Source organism: Acinonyx jubatus, chromosome D3 (genome assembly GCF_027475565.1).
Source record: "Acinonyx jubatus isolate Ajub_Pintada_27869175 chromosome D3, VMU_Ajub_asm_v1.0, whole genome shotgun sequence".
NCBI lineage: Eukaryota > Metazoa > Chordata > Mammalia > Carnivora > Felidae > Acinonyx > Acinonyx jubatus.
In genome coordinates, this window is record NC_069392.1 from 8172388 (window position 1) to 8190821 (window position 18434).

The 18434-nt window shown below is 36.3% G+C and overlaps 1 protein-coding gene across 14 annotated transcripts in view; it reads left to right on the top strand.

Annotated features, from left to right (window-relative positions):
• IFT81 (intraflagellar transport 81) overlaps nt 1-18434 on the top strand; it is a 231797-nt gene that overhangs the window by 177083 nt on the left and 36280 nt on the right. For 9 of the 14 annotated variants that reach the window (XR_008291618.1, XR_008291620.1, XR_008291616.1 and 6 more), the window contains 2 exons: nt 4203-4244; nt 10394-10537. Coding sequence is in view for 5 of the 14 variants with exons in the window: in XM_053205931.1 (XP_053061906.1) it covers nt 4203-4244; nt 10394-10537; nt 10940-10990 (237 nt within the window). In the remaining 9 variants the exon portion in view is untranslated. Of the gene's footprint in view, nt 1-4202; nt 4245-10393; nt 11121-13312; nt 13592-13652; nt 13841-18434 lie in introns of those variants that run through there. The other 5 variants (XM_053205932.1, XM_053205935.1, XM_053205931.1 and 2 more) reach the window with 4 other exon arrangements.

An 18434-nucleotide genomic window follows, 5' to 3' on the forward strand; every position in this document is an offset into this window, starting at 1 on the left:
AACTCACAAACTGTGAGATCATGACCTGAGCCTAAGTCAGATGCTTAACCAACTGAGCCACCCAGGCACCCCAACATAGTTCCTTTTTTAATAAGCATTCAGATTGGTCTATTTTTAAAGTCCCACATGACCTGGACTCTAGTCATCTGCCTGTTCACTGTGCAGTGTGAGTGCACTACAGTGAGAAGCTGTGTGTCTGCAGTGTGCCAGCCTCAGAACAAAGAAGGGTGTGTAAATATCACTAATCCTTATATGGTGTTTTTTTTGGTAATCCAAGTTTGCAACATTCTGTAATATATCAAATACGGCTGGGGCGCCTGGGTGGCTCAGTTGGGTGAGCATCCGACTTCGGCTCAGGTCATGATCTCAGGGTTCGTGAGTTTGAGCCCCGCGTCGGGCTCTGTGCTGCCAGCTCAGAGCCTGGAGCCTGCTTTGGATTCTGTGTCTCCCTTTCTCTCTGCTCTTCCCCTGCTCACACACTGTGTCTCTCTCAAAAATAAATACAGATTAAAAAAATTTTTTTAAATCAAATTCTTTAAAAAATACATTTATGGTTTAATTGCTAGGTGTGATAAAATGCAGTAATTGAACAAGCTAAGCTCTCTGCCCCTTACCACAATTCACATGTTTCACTTTTACCATCCAGTAAGAACTCCCAAGTGTAGGATTCACATTTATTCTAGATTGCAGTGGAGATTTTTTGTGGCATATACAGTAATGTTTCAAAAAGGAATCTAGTAAATGGAATGTCTTGCAGAATCTAATTTTTAAAATATATAATGCACTGGAATGCAAGCCAGACTGAAAATACCCTATAAATAGAACAATGTTTTCTCTAATACTCTGACATATTACACATATTAAATGTACTTATTCACATTCTTTCATTGAGTGTAAACTTGGCTCAAATCTGTATGGTCAATGTTAATATTTTACAAATGTGAGAAGTTTTTATTCTTGAAAAAAAGTTTTAAAAATTTAAGTTCCATTTTTTCCAAAGGTATCAATATAAATAGGAAATAGGAAATATTGTCACTGAACTATTGGTTTTCTGGCCAGGTATTCTTTTTTATCATTTTCAAAATCATCATAAACCTTTACCATTAGTTTTCCCATAGAAAAAATATTTTGCCCTGACTAGAGTAGTACATAAGAATATTATAAATAAAATAGTGTTAATTGTATTCTAAACTCATTGATATATGTTTAAATTATTATTATTATTATTATTATTATTATTATTATAGTTACAATATTTTTATGGTTGTCCCATTTTCTTCTTTTATGATACTTTTGAGTAAGGCCAATGGTCTAAGAAATTAGAATGGGTTTTTTTTGTTTTTGTTTTCATTTTTAAGCTTATTTATTTTGAGAGAGAGAGAGTGATAGTGTGAGTGGGAGAAGGAAAGAGAGAGATGGAGACAGAGAACCCCAAGCAGGCTCCTCACTGTCCGTGCAGAGCCAAACCCGGGGCTTGAACTCATGAAACCACGAGATCATGACCTGAGCCAAAACCAAGAGTCAGAAGCTTAACCACCTAAAACCACCCAGACACCTGGAGAAATTAGCACGGTTTTGAAAGATTGCCTGCAAATTTTAATTTTATTTAAAGAGGCAGCATGTTGGGGCACCTGGGTGGCTCAGTCAGTTAAGTGGCCGACTTCAGCTGAGGTCATGATCTCACAGCTCACGGATTTGAGCCCCGCGTGGGGCTCTGTGTGACAGCTCAGAGCCTGGAGCCTGCTTCTGATTCTGTGTCTCCCTCTTTTTCTCTGCCCTTCCCCTGCTTGCTCTCTGTCTCTCTCAAAAATAATAAACATTAAAAATTTTTTTTAATAAAATAAAGAGGCAGCATGTTTTATTTCAAAGTACTAAAGAGGGACTCATAAAATTTTCTTACTAACCTGGTTTTTCTAGTTCCAAGTTTTGTGACCTTGGGCATATCATTTCCTCATCTATATAATAGGGAGAACAATTTATACCACAGAAGATCAAGTTAAATATAATGCATGCAGCAGTGTTTTGGAAATTATATAGCATGAGTTACTGGAGGACAAGGACTCTGTTCTGTTTTCTTCCTGAAACCCTAGAGCATGCTTGGTACATAACAGGTGCTCCATAGTTATTTCTTGAATAAAGTCATTGAATAAATTAAAATAATTACATATTAGTGTTATATGGTAAAAGAGCATGAGCCTTTGATCTCTTGATAAAATATAAATGGAAATTCTGTGAGGCACCTGGGTGGCTCTGTAGTTGAGTGTCTTGACTCTTGATTTCAGCTCAGGTCATGGTCCCAGGGGCATTGTGGGATCAAGCCCTGCATCAGGCTCCACACTGAGCATGGAGCCTACTCTCCCTCTCTCTCTCTCTCCCTCTCCCCTTTCTCTTTCTCTCTCCCTCTCTCCCTCTGCCCCTCTCCCCCACTCATGCTTTTTCTCTCTCTCTCTAAAAATAAAATCTTTAAAATATATATTTTTATATATTTTATATTATATATAAAAGTATATTTTATATAATAGGTCTTATTTAATATATAAATATATAAGAGTCAGAGGCTTAACCGACTGAGCCACCCAGGCGCCCTGAGGATTTTGAGTACTTGTGAAAGCCACCCTCTCTGTTCTAGTCAAGTTTACCTCCCTTGTTACATGAATGCAAATCTTCCTTCACTTAAGCTGCTAGAGTTTCTCTTTGTGGTTTATGATTTCTTGGATTCCCAGTTTTGTGTTGTTTAACTTCTTACTACAGCATAACTTTACACAGAAACATAGTCTTTTTCCTCTAAATTTGAGGTCTGAAGTCTTTTTTTATCTTCTTTGTCATTGGTTCCTTTGTCTTCATCCTTCCATCTTTGTCCTTAATACTTTAAATATCACTTTTGTCTTATGGAGTGTTAAAATATAATTATATCTTTTATATTTTTAAAAACACAATACAATGTTATTGTATTTTTATTTTTACTTGAAAATTATGAGCTGTTTTAGCTTGTAAAAGAGATGCTTATAAAAACAAAAGTAAGCATTATGAAGTATAGTACACAAAAACTGAATGTTGTCCATGTTGCCATGCCTCAGAAATACCTACTGTTAATATTTTGGTGTATAATTACTCCATATTCTTTCCCCATGTATTTGCATGTGTGTGTGTGTGTGTGTGTGTGTGTGTGTGTGTGTGTGTGTTAGCAAATGCATGGGGGAAATTTTATGTGTATGTATATAAAATAAAGTTAAGATACAGTTTTTCCCTTAATTTTATATCTAGAGTTCTTTCCACTTCAGTATTTATAGATCTACTCCTTCCTTTTTACAACTCTGTGTTATTCCTTTGAATGGATATACCAAATTTATTAAAAATTTACCCATCTATTGACATTTAGTTTGTTTGCAGATTTTTACTGTTATAAACAATGGTGAAGTAAATAGTCTTTACATTTACCTTTCTTAAGTTATGAGAGTCTTTTTGTAGGATGACTTCCCAGAAGTAGAATTGCAGGATTAGATGTTAATGTTTATTTAAAATGTGTATCCTTTCTCCTTTCTATAAACCTCTTCAAAAATAAAGTGTGGGGGCGCCTGGGTGGCTCAGTCAGTTAAGCGTCCGACTTCGGCTCAGGTCATGATCTCACAGTCCATGGGTTCATGCCCCGCGTTGGGCTCAGTGCTGACAGCTGGGAGCTTGGTATCTGCTTCAGATCCTGTGTCTCCCTCTCTCTGACCCTCCTCCATTCATGTTCTGTCTCTCTCTGTCTCAAAAATAAAAAAAAATCAAAAAAAATTTAAAAAGAAAAGTGTGACTGGGGCGCCTGGCTGGCATGCAACTCTTTGTTTCAGAGTTGTGAGTTTGAACCCCACATTTTGTGTAAAGATTACCTAAATAAATAAAAACTTTTAAAAATTGTGACTTAGAAAGATGGTTTGCCATTGTTTTAAGTGTAAAATAGTACTTAAGTACTATTTTAAATACAGAAATAGGACTTAACATTTTAATTCTCTTAATTATGTGGTGTTTTATGGGTTTTTTCCCCATAAATTACTAATTACTAGAAGAATTGACTAAAGATGGGGAAAGAGAGTATTTGGTTTCATTCTGACTCCTCTGTGTAATATATTTAGATAGATATGTTAATTTATAATTTAGTTGTATGACCAAATCAATTGAAATAAATTGAAACTAAGTCATTATGTTGATTCCCCAGGGAGCAGTTTACAAAAAATATTGCTGAACAGGAAAACCTTGGAAAGGTAAGAATGTATTAGTTATTTTTTTAAGTGTGTCTAATTCAGGCTTTCAGTACATGGTTTTGACACTGTCATTCTTTTTTAAAGGTTATGGTACAGTTTTCAAAGGGAAATTGAATCTTTCTTAATTTCTTACAAAGATGAAGTTTCTTCCTTAGGAATTTATCTGTGTGTGTATATAAAAGTGAAGGCACATGGATTTTTGAAAGAAAAAAATCTAGTTTATTTTTATATCTAGTTTTAATTAACAAAGAGTTTATGAGAAGGTTCTAAGAAACAAAAGCACCATGTGTAATAAACTACAAGTTTTCAGATAATTCTCAGGTATCTCTTAATAAGTATAAACTTATTTATTTTATTTAATAAGCACAAAGCTCATTACTATGATCCAGGCACTGGTCTATGTCCTTTACAAATATTGATACGTTTAACATAAATAATCAAAAACCCTTACTTGTCATATTCAGCTCCCTCCCTGCCAGTCTTATGAATGGAGGAATATGGGATTGAGTCTTGTTTTCTTAGTTCTCTGAGCCACTCCTAGTAGAAGAGGTGGTAGCTGGTAAAGACCTTGATCATCGGGACTTAAGTGACTAACTCACTGATTTTTCTAATTGACTTCATAAAGCAACACACTTTGACAGTCATTTTAAAGATACCAGCTCTGTCATTCTTTTTTTTATTTTATTTTAAGATCTATATTTATCAAACTCAGGACCAGTCATCAAGTAGGCTGGGTTCAGTCCTCAGTTTGTGGTTCTGGAAAAGCTCCTTAACCACTTTGGAATTCATTTCCTCATGTTTAAACTGAAATATGTAGATTGGGGTACCAGGGTGGCTCAGTCAGTTGAGCATCTGACTCTTGATTTCGGCTCAGATCATGATCTCATGGTTCATGGGTTCAAGCCCCACATTGGGCTCTGCTGCAGTTTTTCTTTTAAAATACTGACTATATATTGGCATCTAATTTTACTGTTCAAATATTCTTGAGTCAGCAACCTAAAAATGACTACATCTATATGTGTGTGCATGTGTGTGTGTGTGTACACACATCTATATGTGTGTGTGTATATATATATATATACACATGTATATATGGGTGTGTGTGTGTGTGTGTGTGTGTGTGTATGTATGTGTGTATACATATACATGCTTGCCCATTTGGAAAGTACAAATGAAAAATATGGCTTTGTTTCAGTCTTAATGCATTGTATAATTAAGCTTTTGGTCTGACTCAATATATTGGTAATGATAAAATTATTCATCCTTATTTACATATTCTGGTTTGAATTATTATTAAAAACATACATGTATCTATGCTTTTACATAAATGCTGAATCAGTTCCCATAAACCTGTAAGTAATATTCTAAATTTCAGGGTAAAAATGGTATGGAAAACAATGGCATAATTCCTAAATAGTCTTTGTAAAAGTGTTTTTAAAAGATTTTTTTAGGGGCGCCTGGGTGGCGCAGTCGGTTAAGCGTCCGACTTCAGCCAGGTCACGATCTCGCGGTCCGGGAGTTCCAGCCCCGCGTCAGGCTCTGGGCTGATGGCTCAGAGCCTGGAGCCTGTTTCCGATTCTGTGTCTCCCTCTCTCTCTGCCCCTCCCCCGTTCATGCTCTGTCTCTCTCTGTCCGAAAAATAAATAAACGTTGAAAAAAAAAAAAGAATTTTTTAAAAACTAAAAAGCTTAGAAAAATGATTATGGAAAATTTCAAGCCTATATAAAAAGTAGAGGAAATAATGTAATGAATTCATGTGAAACCATCATCCAACCTCAATAATTAGACTTAATGACACATTTTGTTTTATCTATAGTCCCACCTATTTCCCACCCCAAATCATTTTTAGGCAAATCTCAGAGATCCTATTATATTTTTTTGATCATATTTCAGTTTGTATTGTAAAGGCCTTTTTTGAACGTAACCACAATACCATTATCATGCCCAAAATAATTTAACAATAATTGCATAATACCAAATACTCAGTCAATGTTCAAGCTTCACCAGTTGTCTCATCATTTCTTACTGTTTATTTGTTTGAAACAGGATCCTAATAAGAATTCATACAGTGCTATTAGTTGATATAGCTCTTAAGTATCTTCCTCTGGGTTACTCTTTCATCTTTCTTTACAATTTATTTGTTGGAAAATTAAAAGAAAAATAAAGTCTAGTTACTTGTCCTGATGGGTTTCCAACATCCTGAACTTTGCTGATGACATCCCTATGGTGTCAACTAGCATGTTCTTCTGTCCCCAGTATGTCCTTTGAATTGGTAGTTAGATATAGAGGCTTGATTAAATATAATTCAATATTTGGGAAGTATACTTCATAGGTAGTAGTATGTATTCTTTGAGGAGGCTCTGTATAATGTAGGCAGCCAATGAAGTCACTTCCTAGACCCATTAATTAATTAGAGGTTGCAAAATGATGGCATTCTAATTATGTTGTTCCTTCTTCATTTATTGGCTGGAATAATTCTGTAAAGAGTAACTCCTTATCAACTCTTTAGTTACCCTAAGATACAGCTCAAATAAGAAAGGCAGAATAACTGCTGATTTGCTTGTTTATTGGTTTTCAAAATGATGAGTTGTTTTTTTTTTTTTTTTAATCATCCTTGACAAGTATCTTTATGACTCCTGGATTTAACTTATTGGAGATATTTCAATCTATTATAATTATTATTCCTGTCAGTTCTTGAATTGCCCCATTTTAAGCCAGTAGAAGCCTCTTGAAGTCAGCTCCTGAATGCTTTGGAAACAATCCTGCTAGATTTTGATGGCTTATTTTCTGGTATGACAAAATGTTCCGGGCTTACCCTATACTTTTCCTATTCCAAACCTGGAATTTCTCTAAAAAGTGTTTCTGTTTCTCTAAAAAAGTGTTCATCTGTTCTTTCTGTATTATTTGTAAATAAATGCCCATCATATTAATGTAAATTTAAAAAGAAAGGAAACCTTAAGTTGATACCCCCAATCCCTCAGAGAAATTGTGAGTTCTACACATCTCTTTCCATTTATGGGTTGACATGCCATACTCAAAAAGGAAAAAAGAAATAATTTCATATTTGAAAGCATATATTTGAATCAAGTTGTAAACATTCACTAGAGATTTTGGGGTTTTAGGATTTAGTATGACTGTCAATAACTAGCTTTCACCCAAACATTCTATATGTTAGGTAATATATTTTTTCATATGAAAGCATTCCTCTATTTCTTTTGTTTTGAAAAGTATGTGGATGGATGCTTTGTGTACAGAAATTTTTATCAAATCTGAATCCTTTCAAAGACCCAAATGTAACTGCTAAATCAGAATAAAGATTATTCTTTCCCTTTCCAGTGTAGTGTGTTACTGCAGGATCTTTACGAAAAGTGATAGTAACAGTCTGATAAGTCTATTTCAGCAAAAGGAGCCATTGTTTAGCTCATTCCCCAGTTGTCAGGATGTATCATTTAAGAAACAAAGTTCTTCAATCCTCTCATTCCTAGAGTAGATCTAAATTTTAAGGCAAATACTGAATAAACCTAGCCTTTCAATGTGATGATAGCCCAAGCCTTCCAAACCAGCATAGACTGAACATCCACTCACCACCTTAGTCCAACTGACTTTCTGGAATTAACCAATCTATCATAGTGCTAAAATTCACATGATCATATGCTAGAATTTGCCTTACCAAGTACTGTGGAATACTGTACTGAAAGTTATAACTCCCCTCTACCCACTATACCACCTCCCCTTTAAAGAACAATCAAATTTGTGACAAGTATTCTTTGTGCATTACAACTATCAACAAAATAAATTTGGATTAAGTGGCAGTAACATTAAAAATAAATTACATACTAAGGCAGTTGTATTCATAAAATTAAAGGTTTCAAACACACATGGTTATGAAGTACATTAAGTTTAATATTTCTGACATAGACCATGCCCACATCCTGTCTTTGGTTCTTTAAATAACTTTTATAGGTTGTTAGGATTTTTGACAAGGAAACTATTTCAATAATATAGGAAAATGTATAGTTAAGTAGTACCTTAATCTTAAAAGTTATTCTAAGAACTTCTAGATCTGACTTACTACTTTTGTTTTAGTTCACGAGGATAAAAATATTTGGGTTTTTTTTAAGCTTTTGTTTAAATTCCAGTTAACATACAGTGTAATATTTCAGGTGTACAGTATAGTGACTCAGCACTTTCATATTACACCAGTGATCATCACAATAAGTGCACCTTTATTCCCCATCACATCAACTATTTAACCCATCCTCCCCCACCCACCTCCCTTCTGGGAACCATCAGTTTGTTCTCTATAGTGAAGGGTCTGTTTCTTGGGTTGCCCCCCCCCTTTTTTTTGTAACATAGACTTAAATAGATGTATTTGCATGCCAGATATTGTGTCAAACATTTGCTGGTTATATTTAAATTATATTTTCTTAGGGGCGCCTGGGTGGCTCAGTCGGTTAAGCGTCCGACTTCGGCTCAGGTCACAATCTCGCGGTCCGTGAGTTCGAGCCCCGCATCAGGCTCTGGGCTGATGGCTCAGAGCCTGGAGCCTGCTTCCGATTCTGTGTCTCCCTCTCTCTCTGCCCCTCCCCCGTTCATGCTCTGTCTCTCTCTGTCTCAAAAATAAATAAACATTAAAAAAAATTTAAATTATATTTTCTTAATTCTGCTTTGTTTCCTGTTGCTATTTGCTGTCAATTTTGCTTTCATTAGCAACAGCTGTGGAGGGCAGTCTTTAGTAAAGTGTTTTGAATCTAGTCTTAGCTTAGTTTACCCTCTTATTTGGGCAAGTACCAATGACCAGCCTTCTCATTTGTGTCCTTACATCAACTATTAGATCAACTATATACCAAGGGCAGAAAGAATGGGAACCATTCTGTTACCTATTTCTGCATCTTTGCTTATTTTTCTGTCCTTAGTGATTTCTCATAATCAGTGTCACTGTGTACACTGTGTTTCCTAATGTGTGCGCTCTCATCTTCTCTGTTTTCCTCTGCTTACCTGCCTTCCATCCTTCCCCTCTTCCTTCCTTCCTCTCATTTCCTGCTAAGCCTCCTTTCAGTCACCCTTTCTGAATTTGCCAAAGTATATTTTTACAGTTTATTGAAAGCTTTTCTTATTCTTGTTTATAATGTTAGAGTCTGTGAGTAGAATAGTTTTGACAGATGGAATCATATAGGCTATTGGTAACAAAAATAATTCTGATAGGGGTTTGGGCCTATTTAATAGTGTACTTTTTAAAAAATCATGAAACTTTCTCCCTGAGAAATATATACGTACAATTTTATTTATTTGGGTATACACAGAGCATACACAGATTCAGGAAAGGATATAATACTTAATAATAATAACATATAACACATGATAGTTTATAAAGTATTTCCAGATCTATTGTATCTTGTGAAAAGATAATCTTATAAGGCAGTTGATTTTATAATTATCCCCTATTATTAGCTTTAATTACAATTGAGAAAACTGAGGTCCAGAGAAGTTGTCTTACTTAGAGCTAGTGACCAAGCCAAGTTATATACCAAAGTCTTCCGACTTTCAAAATCTACACTCTTTTTTCTACACCATGATACTGAACCACTTTCTACTTTCCTGATTCCCTTTATTCCCCACCCCACCCCACCCCCGCCCTTTCTTTTTCTTTCTTTTCTTTATTTTATTTTTTTTTAGGGGAATGATTGGATGATATGGTTGTTCTATTTTGAGGTTTTTTTAATGTTTATTTATTTATTTTTGAAAGAGAGGGCACAAGCCAGCGAGGGGCAGAGAGAGAGAGAGGGAGACACAGAATCCGCATCAGGCTCCAGGCTCCAAGCTGTCAACACAGAGCCTGATGCGGGGCTCAAACCCACGAATCATGAGATCGTGACCTGAGCCAAAGTTGGTCACTTAACCAACTGAGCTACCCAGGTGCCCCCCACCTCCCTTTATATTTTTCTATTCTTTTTATCTTCAAGCTGTCCTACGTCTATCATAAATTTAATTAACTTTTATCATTTTAGTTTTCATTCATCTCAGGAGAACCTGGTTTAGTTAACTGCTACTCATCAAATGTTCAAAGCATACCATATTCTTCTGATTATAGCAACAGAAGTAAATCCCTGTAACTGAGATCTAATTATTCCTGATTTTTTTTATAATAGAAACTCCGAGAAAAACAAAAAGCTGTACGAGAAAGTCATGGTCCAAATATGAAACAAGCGAAAATGTGGCGTGATTTTGAACAATTGATGGAGTGTAAGAAACAGTGCTTTCTGAAACAGCAAAGCCAAACTTCCATTGGTCAGGTAATTCAGGAGGGAGGAGAGGACCGGCTGATACTCTGAATTCATGTGCCATCGTTTAGGGTTTTAGTTGATGCTACTAGATGTAAGCATAATCCCATAATGTATTTCTCTTCTTGAAAATGATTTGTACAACATTTTGCTTTCAGATTAGCCATTCCCTATTAAGTTTTCTTGGAAGATAAGATTAAGATAGATTTAGGTTTTAAAGTTTTTTAAAAATAAAAACCGCTTTTATTGTTTTGCTTAGTTTAGATATCAGTCGTGTCGTGTGAGTTTTATGAGACAGGAGACTAAGTTTACTCTCTGTAAATGTAAACATATGTCCATTAAGAAGCATGTAGTTTTTAAAAAATGTAATAACCCAATGGCTTAAAGTTCTTCTTAATCTTTTTTTAACTTTAGAGGAATCTTTTAGGAACTAATATCTCTTGTTTTGAAGAAACATTTATCTGAAGTTCAGCAATTCCTACAGTTTCACTTCAGTTTCTCTTTCTTCTGTAAAATTCAAGAAAATTTACTATTTTGAATAACATACTTGTTCTGACTGTATGATTTAAAAGCAAATAAAACTTGGTGCACATGTCATGGCTATTTGTTTTTGAATTATATAGTTGCATCAAAATTATTTTTTAAGTATTCATTTTATAGTATTGTTTGTTTATTTATTTATTTCTGTTTTTGAGAGAGAAAGAGAGTGTGAACAGGGGAGGGGTAGAGAGAGAGGGAGAGAGAACCCTAAGCAGGCTCCACACTGTTAGCACAGATCCCAGTGCGGGGCTCGAAATCACAAACTGTGAGTGAGATCATGACCTGCGCTGAAATCAGGAGTCTGATGCTTAACCAACTGAGTCACCCAGGTGCCCCTCATTTTATAGTATTGTATTAAATTTAAGGATTAGTTGTTATTTTTACCCAAAATCTAACAGTATGAAAAATAGTCATGGAATATAGATATTATCATGTGCTAAAAAGTTAGCATAGGATTCCAAGTGAAATTCAAGAGTCCAAAGTGCTTCTAATTTCTGCTTCATTTGGACAGGGTACTTGAAGGTTTCTTTGATTTTCCCTTAAAGAAAATTATTAAATTCACATACTACCCTTAACTTCACTTCAGCTTCATTATACTTTTTTAAATGTCTTCCCTTTAGATTTGAAAACAGATTTCATATTATTAGCATGTGCATCTTGGGTTAGTTCTTTGTAGCTATCCTAGGGGTGGCGATGAGAGGTGAAGAACATTTCAATGAAGAAAGTTGTTTCAGGGCACCTCGGTGGCTCAGTTGGTTAAGAGTCTGACTCTGATTTCAGCTCAGGTCATGATCTCATGATTCGTGAGTTCAAGTCCCACGTTGGGCTCTCTGCTGTCAGTATAGAACCTGTTGGGATCCTCTGTCCCCCTCTGTCTCTGCCCCTCCCCTGCTTGCACACGCTCACTCTCTCTCCCTCTCAAAAATGAATAAACATTAAATGATTTTTTTTTAATTTTTAAAAAATTGTTTCTACCCTGTGTGGAACATACAGACTTGATTATGGCTTTGGATCTCTTTGTTTCCAAGTGTGTTCCTACTTTTACTTTTTTGTTTGAAAGCTCCTGGTTATCAGAGAAACATACCAGCACAGAGATTATTGGTAACTCTAGCAGCTATGGCAAGAAGAGATGGGATCCCTCAGAGCAAGGAAGAACTTACCAAGAAAGTGTGGAAACAAACTTCTTTTAACAAATTTCAAGAAAAAAAAAAAGAAGCATTTTAATGTTTTATGTGGTTTGAATATAGTACTCAGGTTACTTTAGCCTCATTTGGGCAAGTATCAGCTACCAGAATACCAGCTACCATTTGTGCCTTTGGATCAACAACTTGATCCACCAGATACTAAAAGAGGAAAGGCTGTGTTTCAGTGTGGAAGCAAACCTTTCTTAATTCAGTCAGTTTCTGAACATTGAGGTAGACGTCTTTGTTCAGTATTGGCTACTGGCTTGTTATTTTGAAGCCTGTAGCAAGTGATGTTCCTTTAGCCAGAGTATGTATTCCTTTGCAAATATTTGAAAAAGACTAGATGTCCTTCACAGAAACAGCATTTTATTCCCCTAATGAAAGTCAGCTTGTAAGATTATTAAGCTTGGTGATTAATTTTTTTAGCCTTTACTGTCTTTGGTGCTCTTCCCTTAATTTTTAAAATTGTTAATGACAGATACTCCAAGGAATGCTTGTAATTCTTTTTTTTTTTTTAACGTTTATTTATTTTTGAGACAGAAAGAGACAGAGCATGAACAGGGGAGGGTCAGAGAGAGGGAGACACAGAATCTGAAACAGGCTCCAGGCTCTGAGCTGTCAGCACAGAGCCCGACGCGGGGCTCGAACTCACGGACCGTGAGATCATGACCTGAGCCGAAGTCGGCTGCCTAACCAACTGAGCCACCCAGGCGCCCCGGAATGCTTATAATTCTGATTTGATTATTGCTTGCCATCTTATTCCACACAGAAAGAGTGTGTGGATTAAACACTAAGGCAGCTCCAAAATCACTTTATTAACTGAGGCAGAGCATCATTATTACTTCAAGAAAAGCAAATTGAAAAAAAAAAAACACCCTAAAAGTACAAAGTTATTTATAGTTTTTATGTAACATTGGACATTTAGTAATGCATCTTAATGGGTTTTCTACAGTGACTTTCCACTCATTTTGTGATTTGATTGGAACATTAAAAAGCTTTGACTACCTCTGACAGTTTTTGACAGCTGGCACTTCCAGAAGGGCTTATTATGTTTTTCCTTCAGGACTAATACTCTAGCTGGCTAATTGATGAGAGTACTTAATCGTTTTGGAAAATAATCTGTCTTCCACATGATGGCCCAAATAAAGGAGAAAAATGTAGCCTGTGAAATCTGCTTTTGCGTTCATGGATTTGCTCCTCCTAAGACTCGGTGCTGCCAGCTGCTGCGTGAAACTGACTCGCTAAACTGTAAATTCCAAAAGGCCACCGCTTATCTTGCTTTCTGTATTAGTTCAGGAAATAATCCAACTTTAAAGGTTGTCCTTTAAGAACCATCTTATAATAGGATAATGTCTTTTCTGTTATAAGTCTATTAACTGAATACAAGATCATGTCTTTTTCAGGTCCAGGGAGTGTAACAGAATGGTCTGAGAGCATTGTTCAAAGGCTTGTGGAACTCAAACCGGATCTTAAGAAATTACAAAATGCTTCACTTTCCTCTTTAGATTAATACTTTCTATCATTTTGCTTTATTTATTTCCATGGGCAGCAATAATAAAAGAAGCCATTTCATTAAACTATCAAATCCAAATGTATTATTCTGCCTTATTAGTTTATATAACATATATAAATTTTCTGGAAGATTTTAAGCTCTGGTCATTTTCCAAGTATGATTATTCCTTAAGGTTTTAGGCTAACATGATGCAGAGCACTTTTGGTAATTGGAGTAAAATAAAAGCCCAAATATGTTGCTCCAACTAAAAATGTATAAATTTGCTGAATTCTCCTGAATTGAATCTGAAAATACGCAGTAATGGATAACTTGCCAAAGCTGCCTTTACAAAGGCAAAATCAAGTTTGGGTTGAAAATGACTTCGTATGGAGATGTGTGTCTTCTAGAAACCTCTGTGTCATATGCAGGCATTTTCCCTAAATTAGTGACTAATGAGCATGAATCAAAGACTTGTTTCTACAAATGGTTCTAGGCGCTTACATCATTCCCCTTGTTTGGCACAAAGGAGTGTTTAGCCCTAGGGAGTGGGTAAGTAAGCAGCCTGATGATTAACTTTCATTAAACTTGGTTATTTCAATAACTTATCCATTGTCGTAGTGAAGGTAAGATCTAGATTATGTATACAACGAATCCTTCTTTCTTAAACAATCTGTGGCAGCCAGGAGATTTTTTTTAAAGGCACTTTGATTAAATTTGTAATTGTTTCTCCAGCCAGGAGGAGTCACTGGCTTCGCTCCTCCTCCCTTTCCTTTTAATGAGAGCAGCTTAATTAGAGCTGTTTAGTATATGGCAGCCAGGCATGAGGTGAACACTTTGTCTGGGAGGGATAGAGAGGGATCTTTCAAAGTTATCTGTGTATTTTCAATCTTTGACTGTCCCATCTTGAGACAATATTAAGAAGAGAAAGTTGGCTATAACAATCATTTAGTCCCATCCCATCCTTGCAAAAGAAATAAAAACCTAAAACACAGAATCCAAACAAGTGTTTTGTGAAAGACTTGGACAAACGTGCTTTCTGCTCCTATGCTCCCTCTTTTGGCAAAAACTGGAAGTACTTTCTCGGCAAACACGGATAATTTCACAATTTCCTCTCTAGAATTGCTGAGCGACTTGAGTCACCAAACTTGGTTTACTGCTATGGAAATTCACTATTCAGAATTCAGGAGGAGATTAAAGATTTCTGCTTTTCAGTGAAAGTAGTAGTTTCCACCTCGGTTCAGAGTGTAACAGCAGGTTCCCTGCAGGGCTGCCGCTTGACCCTGCACGGCTGCCGCTTGACCCTGCATGTGGCACACAGCCATAGAACTTTGGAGCTTGAAAAGAACCTCAGAATGAGTCGTGCAATCATTTATTAAACCGGGACCTTCGAGAGCTCTCTCTCAGTACTGCAGCTATTGCAGCAGACCACTTTCCAGCCACAGTAGAGTAACCGCAATGCGGCTCACTCCTCACGAGGGAGCCTGTTTCATTGTTAAAGAGCACCGCCTGATTAGTCTCTTGGTTCTAAAAATGAAGCAAACTCAGATTGGGAAGGAAGTTTTTTTAAAAAACAGCAGTTAGGCAAAGCAAGATTGAACAAATTAACTCCCTGAAGCTTTGGAATCATAATCATGATGATGATGATGATGATGATGATGATGATAGCAGCTAACACATTCTTGGACCCTCAGTATATACCAGATACTGTCTAAATGCTTTATGTGTATGAACGAATGTAACTCTCACAGCAACCCTAGGAGGTAAGTATTATCACCCCCATTCAATAGATGAGGAAACTGAGGTACAGAGAAACTTCCACAGTATATCACACCACTAATACCTGTGGCAGAGCCAGGGCCCAAAACCTGTGCTCTTCACTATTGCGGTGTAGGTACTACAGTGTGACCCATGGATATACTGGCTGTGTATATGCAGACAGGTTGATGTCCATTTAATGAACTATAATACATGTGAAATTATAATTTTAAAAAATGTGTTCACTTACTATGTGCCTAAAGGAAAAAAAAAAACTTTAGTAAATGTTTAAAAATAAACTCTACCAACCAGATGTGGAAATTCCGCTAAATGAATGTCAAGTAAATGCAAAAAGAAATTTAGACATAGAATAAATGGAAGCTGTATAGGTTATAATTTAAATCTTTCTCTTTCTCTGTGAAAGTGTTAAAATCATATATATCTCTTGTTGCTGGACATATAGATAGACTCCAGTTTCTTACTTTATGAACAATGCTGCAACACAACTTAAGAGTTGAAATACAATACAATATTAAACAAAACCACAGAATTTATTTAATTTGGTCAAATCCAAAATCCACTGAATAGTTTTACAGACATTTCTTGTCTCCCTCTATGAAAATGCCAAAGCTAAATCAAAGAAATTAGCAAGATATTACTTTCTTAATTGGAGAATGAAATTGTAAATTCATTCATTCATTTTTTTATATACAAATATTTATTGTCTTCTGGGTGCCTGACGTGCTGAGTACTAAAATATAAAGTGAACATGATCTGGTTTTGGCTTTCAGAGAGCTCACAGTCTAGAAGATTCTAATACTTTGTAGCAAAAATTAAAAAGTTCTTTTATATGTAACAAAATCAAGGAGCTCAGAGGAAGAAGCGATTAATTCTGACATGGGGGACTGAGGTAGGACTTGTGCTGGGTTTGTAAGGAGGAGTTAAGATTTTGATAGCCATGGGAAAGGAGGAAGATGTAAAGGCATTTAAGAAAATGGCATGCTCAGGAAGTGACAAGAAGTCTAGTATGGCTGGTAAAGTTACCCATTAGGGAGAGAAAGGAGCTCCTGTCACGTGCCAAGCCCTTGTGCTCTGTAATTTGTGTGCTGGGCACTCAGCTAAACTCTGTGAAAAGGTACAATAAATGTGTCAGACATGGCCCTGTCATTAACAGGACTACGATACATTAATTTTTTTTAAAGGACTACAATACGTTAGACAGCAGCAAACATACTAAAACCTAATAACCAAGTGCTGAATTCTGTGTTGCTATCGAAGTTCAAACAAAATGGAGATCTAGAGAAATCAAAGAGGAATCAAGGAGGTCTGATCAAGGAGGTCTGATCAAGGAGGGAGGAATGATCAGGGCCTGGAAAGATAAGGATTTGGACAGGTGAATGGGAGAGCATGAGAGGGCAGCAGGGATGAAACCAGCAGGTGCTCATTGGCCCTTTGCTGCATCCAGCTTTGTATCAAGCATATGAAGCGAGAAAAGGCGTGTCCTCCCCTTCCAGGGAACTTGAAGTCTAGTTACCAAGATGGAAAATGGAAAAACGTAACCAATGGTTGAAGTAGTTTACAGCACTGGATTATCCAGTGGGCAAACTGATACACTCTGAACTTTCTGAAAGTGTTTGATATTTCAGAGATCAAAGAAATTTTCATTAGGAAAATCAGAGCTATTAGACTTCCTTACACTCTTCTCAGGGTTTAGGGTCTCAAAGTTTTGATTCAGCTTTTTGGAAGGGGATCAAGAGTTAACAGACCTAGGGCGTTCAAAGGAAAAAACACTTTGGGCTGGAACAATTTGGGCAGGCTGGAGAGGGACATGCAGATACAAGTTAACTCTTCTGGCCACAAGGGCAGAATGTGACTCTGGGAGGAAGCAAGAGCTTGTGGGGAAGAGGAAGCCCTGAGAAAGGAATGCCCTGAAGTACTAGCCAGACAAGGCTGGAGGGAACCAGGAACAAGTTGGAGGTGGAGAAGCAGTTGGAAACCAAACTGCTGAAGGTTTTGAGTTCGTGCAATTCCAAGTTCTGTCCATTGGTGTATGCTAATCGGGAGTTGTTAATATCCCTGCTTCCCTTAGACCCTCGATGAAATGAGAGACTTACTACATCGTAGAGAGTAGCAAACAGTCACTGCCATGGGAGGCTGTTATCATGGGTAACATGATTTTTTTTTTTTTTATGACAAAGGAGAGGCAATAAGCCAGTTATTTATTGCTTTGCATTTAGGGAGATATTTTTTACACTAACTCAAAGATTCAGCATGTTATTCTTTGATTCAGGTTACAACTCTATGTCATTTCTATCATCACTTTTTTGTTCCATGTAACATTTTCAGATGTGTGAAACAGATTTGATAATTCCAGGGAACTGAGCTTAGAAGCAGTATATGTAAAAGTTACACTTCTGTTGAGAGACATTTTTATAAGTTTATATGATTTTCTATATATTAAAAAATGTGAGAAAAGATTTCAGAGCTGGTGTTTAACTGCACTTGATTTCTTTTTCTTGAGAGTAGGAAAAAGAACTCATTTTTTGTTGTAGTAATTGCCAAGTCACCAAGCAGAGCCTCCATGCTCAAAGAGACCCACTTGCTAGTGACTTTGCAGTGTCAAACAAATGTTCAACTTTTATTCTGACACTTCTTGAAGAATTTGATTGAAACTATATATGTCCAGATAACACTCAGCAAAGTGCCCTTCTTGCATTTGTTTCAAGATATATTTGGAAACAAGAGAGATGACCTTGGATGCAGCTGCTTTTCCAATTTAGGACTTCTCTCTGGGTCTACTGAATAATATTTCCCAGCATTGAAAATTCAAAGGATGGAAAAACATTTTAGTTACTATATGCCATAAGCCCTATGATAGAGGATTTTTCCCCCAGCAATATGTTCTGCCTCTAAAAGAATGATATATTTAGACCACAAA